General features: G+C 46.5%; 1 protein-coding gene across 1 annotated transcript; it reads left to right on the top strand.

The window, feature by feature from the left end:
• Positions 1 to 364: 364 nt before the first annotated feature.
• On the top strand, positions 365 to 4,211 carry LOC123256297 (immunoglobulin superfamily member 1-like; the record flags this gene model as incomplete). The annotated part of the gene is made up of 7 exons (XM_044684944.1): positions 365 to 727; positions 2,131 to 2,418; positions 2,848 to 2,943; positions 3,073 to 3,100; positions 3,262 to 3,338; positions 3,470 to 3,507; positions 4,080 to 4,211. Coding segments are annotated over 7 exons (1,022 nt in total), but the record flags the coding sequence as incomplete, so codon positions are not given.
• Between the last annotated feature and the right edge of the window lie 29 nt (positions 4,212 to 4,240).

The raw sequence follows: 4,240 nt of genomic DNA, 5'->3' as shown, positions 1-4,240 counted from the left end.
CCTTAGAGCCAAGTACACTGGCAGCTGAAGCTGTACTTACTACAGCAAGAGAATGACCCATAGCAGGTCCCATCCCAGGAGGGCCCTAGAACTGACTGTGCTTGGAGACTTGAGATGGAAACCTTTCCAAGTACCCATGTCCACCCCTCCTCCTCACAGTGTCCCACAGAGCTTTAGGGACAGCATAAAATCTTGGGAATCGTAAAGGGATATATCTGGAAGAGAGTGAAAGAGAGCTTTGGATCTCCTCATGTTCCACATGGACTTCATTGGGGCCCCAGGAGAGGGGGGTGGTGTTCCAAGGTCAGAACTGGCCCAAGACAAAAAAGAACAGAGTGTAGACTGCTGTTCCCCTCTCATTAAGGGGTTAAGAAAGGGGACCTAGAAGTGAAAACTCCTCTTGATTTTCCTGCTATTTTCCTCTTAGAACTACTCCCTAAACCCATTCTATGGGCCCAGCCAGGCCCAGTGGTGGCTCCAGGAACCAACATCACTCTCTGGTGCTCAAGACCCAAGGTGTCTTCTGTTAAAAAACGGACATTCACTCTGTGGAAGAATAAAACTCAGCTGCCCTTACAAAAGCAGCTCTCAGCAGAGTCCCAGACTGGTTTCTTCCTCTCTTCCGTGAGCCCAGAGGATACTGGGAGCTATAAGTGTACTTATATGGAAAAGAGTGGCTTTACTAGAGGCTCAAAGATGAGCGATGCCCTGGAGTTGGTGGTTCCAGGTGAGGCTTGTGTGTGAGCCCCAGAACATCAATGAGTGTAACTATTCTGGCCTCTGCATGAACAGAGGCCCCATAGAGTTTAGGGAATTATGTCCATACTGCCAGCTCTGTCCCCCACATCCTGTCAGGGCTGAGGGGTCTTGAAAGACAAAACACTATTCAGATCTACAATACTGGCAGGAAAGATAATGGTCAATCCTGGGTTGAGGGTTAATATCAAAGTCACAATGCCTCAGATCTGAAAGATTCCTTGGACTTTCTTGAAGACAAACCCCCATATTAGCAATCAGGAAAATGGCACCATGGAGAGGGAAAGACTTGTCCAGAGTCACACCAGAGAATGACAGAGTATATAATTAGGCTCAGACCTTCTTCTTCAACTATGATCTGAACCCTGGTTTTAGGCTCAGCACTGAGCCAGACTATGACACCCCAGATGAAGAGGGAGGGGAAATGATCCTCACTCCAATGAGCCTTCAGATACATGAGATCCGAAGTTGGGTGAGGTTCCCTGAATGAGAAAATCTCCTTAGATTCCAAGGTTTTTAGAATTGGAAAGAGCTGAGAGGTCTAGTCCAGTTCCCGCATTTATCAATGGGATAATTGAGGTTCAGGCAGGTCCTGTGAGTGGGCCACGGTCACACCAGGACTGAGGAGAAAAGCTAAGATGTGACTCAAGTCTCCTGACTCCCAACTGAGGGTTCCTCCTCTAACAGGATCTCTCCCTAACCTTTTCCTTTCAGGCTTCTCTGGCTTTGGGATTGAGGATGGGGTAAATATGACTCTCTAATTTTGGCAGCCCCCTCTAGCTTCACTCTGGAGTGATAGTAATTCTCTTAGGTATGGATCCTTCAGCCCTTAGAGATTTAGAGTCCAGCTCATACCTCAGCTGATTTTACCCACCTCTCTGTGAGAGCTCAGGATGCTGCTAACTAGAGCTGCATCTACCATGAGAAGAGAGTTCCATGACAGGTAGCTGAGCCCAGTGAGGTCCTGGAGATCCAAGTGACAGCTGGGATGTATCAAGGTCTAAAGGCCATAGAGTAGAAGATTGAGAGTCCTGATTGAGAGAGAGCCCATGAAGGGCATATTTCCTGAGTCTCTTTTGATTCTGGTGAGATAGAGATTATTTGGTCTATCCATGTGTGTGTGAAGGGCCTGGGGAGAATGACTGACCAAGTTCTACTCCAAGATGAAGGGAGGAGGACTGGAGAAGGAACAACCATAGTAGTTTCCCAGTATACATCTCAGGTTTGCATCCCTCACTCTCTGGGAAATTAAGAGACTTTGGACAAAGAATGATCCAAGAGCCAATGGGAATACTTGAGCCCATGTGCCTCTTGAGCCCTCTACTCTCTTGTGGAAGAGACTTTGAGGATCTCTGACCTATTCTTGCATTCTAGATTCCTTCCCCAAGGCTTCCCTCTCAGTCCAGCCTAGCCCAGAGGTGGCCTCAGGAATCAACGTCACCCTCCTGTGTCATGGGCCCTCTTGGAGTACTGGGTTTCTTTTGTACAAGGAGGGAGATGACAAAATCCTTCAAGGCACAGATATTATTCAAGATGGAGCCCAGTTCTTCTTGACTCATGTGACCCCCAAGCACTCTGGCATTTACACATGCAGCTACCAGCCCAGCACCAAAGGCAGTCTCTGGACACAGCACAGTGACCCTCTGGAGCTAACTGTAAGAGGTAAGAGAAAGAAAAATGCAGGACCTACTAGAGGATGACAACAACCACTCTGTCCTTCAACCTCTATAGATAAAGGAAACTGTGGCCTTTTCTCTCACCCAGAGATGGAGGAAAATAGGCCACAAAGACATTGATATTGCCCCTTGATCCTATGGGCAGGAGGACAAGGGTGTAGGGTAGAATGGAAAATTCTATTCATAACTCCCCATGACCCACATTTCTCCATCCTGGTTTTGGAGTTTCTAAACTTAATTCTAAGACAAGGGCCCTTTCTAAACAGTGTTTCTGCCATAATTTTGGATGCTGGTAGTGATATGCGAACTCTGAAGGGAGATAAGAAGAGAAAAAACAGGGACAATTTAAGGGCAAGGTGAGAATCCCCTCAAGGCTCATTCATAACAATTCCTCTCTCCTCCAACCCAGCTTCAGTGCCCAAAAACACCCTCATCATCACCCTCAGCTTTATCTCCATCCTCCTCTGTGTTGTCCTGTTGACATTCCTCTGCCATCCATCCAGCCCTATGGGTAAGTGTGGGGAAGAAGACTGAAAACTTAAGAGTCTGATGGAATAAAGAGATGAATGAGGACTTAGGACTCAACTGCCTCCTTTGGGAACTTTCCTGATATTGCTTTCCTTGCCATGTCTCTCTCCAGGAGCCTTTCTGGGAGACAGCCCTAGGAGGTAAGGAGACTCAGTTCCTTTTTCAATACTCCTCAGATTCTTCCTTCTGATGAAACCCTGGGCCCTCTCTACAGGATAGGGTGCCTGGTAAGGAGATGTTCAAAGAAACTGCCAGAGTAACCTGCAGAATTCTTTCATTTTTCCACTCTGTCTTCCTACAGGTGCCTCTGCTGTCCTTGTCTTCCCCAGACAGTCCCCCTGTCTCATCACCTTGATGCCTCCAGAGAGGAAACTCTATGTAAGTTATAGGATCAGAAATGGGGCAAGGTCATGGGGATGAGAAAGGGCACTGGAGTCTTAGTTTTCTTGGGAGGAAATAGGTCCTAGCCTTGGGATCTGGATGACTGAGGAAACTTCTTTCTACTTTAGATGCAGAAGTGGCCAATGAGAGACCAAGGGAAAGAATGGTGAGTTAGCTCCAACCTGTCCTCCATGGAGAGGAGTTTGTCATCTTTGACTCTAACCTTTTTACACAGGTTCCAGGCACAGGGTTAGACTACCTGATAATCACTTATCTGTTACTTCTTCAACTCACCTAGAGTAGGGAGTGTGAACAGGGATCCTTGTGCTTTTTAAGTATTTCAATAACTGGACTTCCATATCATTCACTTTTGATCACCCTAGGACAGTGATAGGCAAACTATGGGGCCAGATTTGGACCCCTGAAATGCTCTATCTGGCCCATGTGACATTATTCCTAATCTGTCAAATACAATGAGTAGGATACAATACAATGAAACCTCAAAAGAGTTGCTTTAGCAACAGACTGACAGATGAGCATTTCCTTTCCTTTGGCCCCATCTTTAAAAAGCTTGCCCATCACTGCCTAGGAAGTTCATTTCATGTAATAAAAGACATGAAACAGAGACATCCTTGGTCTCACCAGATGGCCTGCAATGCATTCACAACACAAAAAAAGATGAAGAATGCCTGTCCCAGTGTCCCTCTCTGTTCCTTTACCCTTGTATTTCCCCTTCAGGTCACCAAGCCTGAAGATCCCCAAGGAGTGACTTATGCTCAACTGAATATAAGAACCCTGAAAAAGAAGCAAATACACTCCGAGGAGCAACCTGTAGATTCCATAGTCTATACCACCATGTCCTTCCACTGAGAGTTTGGGCATCTTTCATGAAGAAATTC

The sequence above is a fragment of the Gracilinanus agilis genome, unplaced genomic scaffold (assembly GCF_016433145.1).
Source record: "Gracilinanus agilis isolate LMUSP501 unplaced genomic scaffold, AgileGrace unplaced_scaffold57712, whole genome shotgun sequence".
Lineage (NCBI taxonomy): Eukaryota > Metazoa > Chordata > Mammalia > Didelphimorphia > Didelphidae > Gracilinanus > Gracilinanus agilis.
Note: the sequence above shows the minus strand (reverse complement) of the source record. Positions and strands in the feature narration are given on the sequence as shown.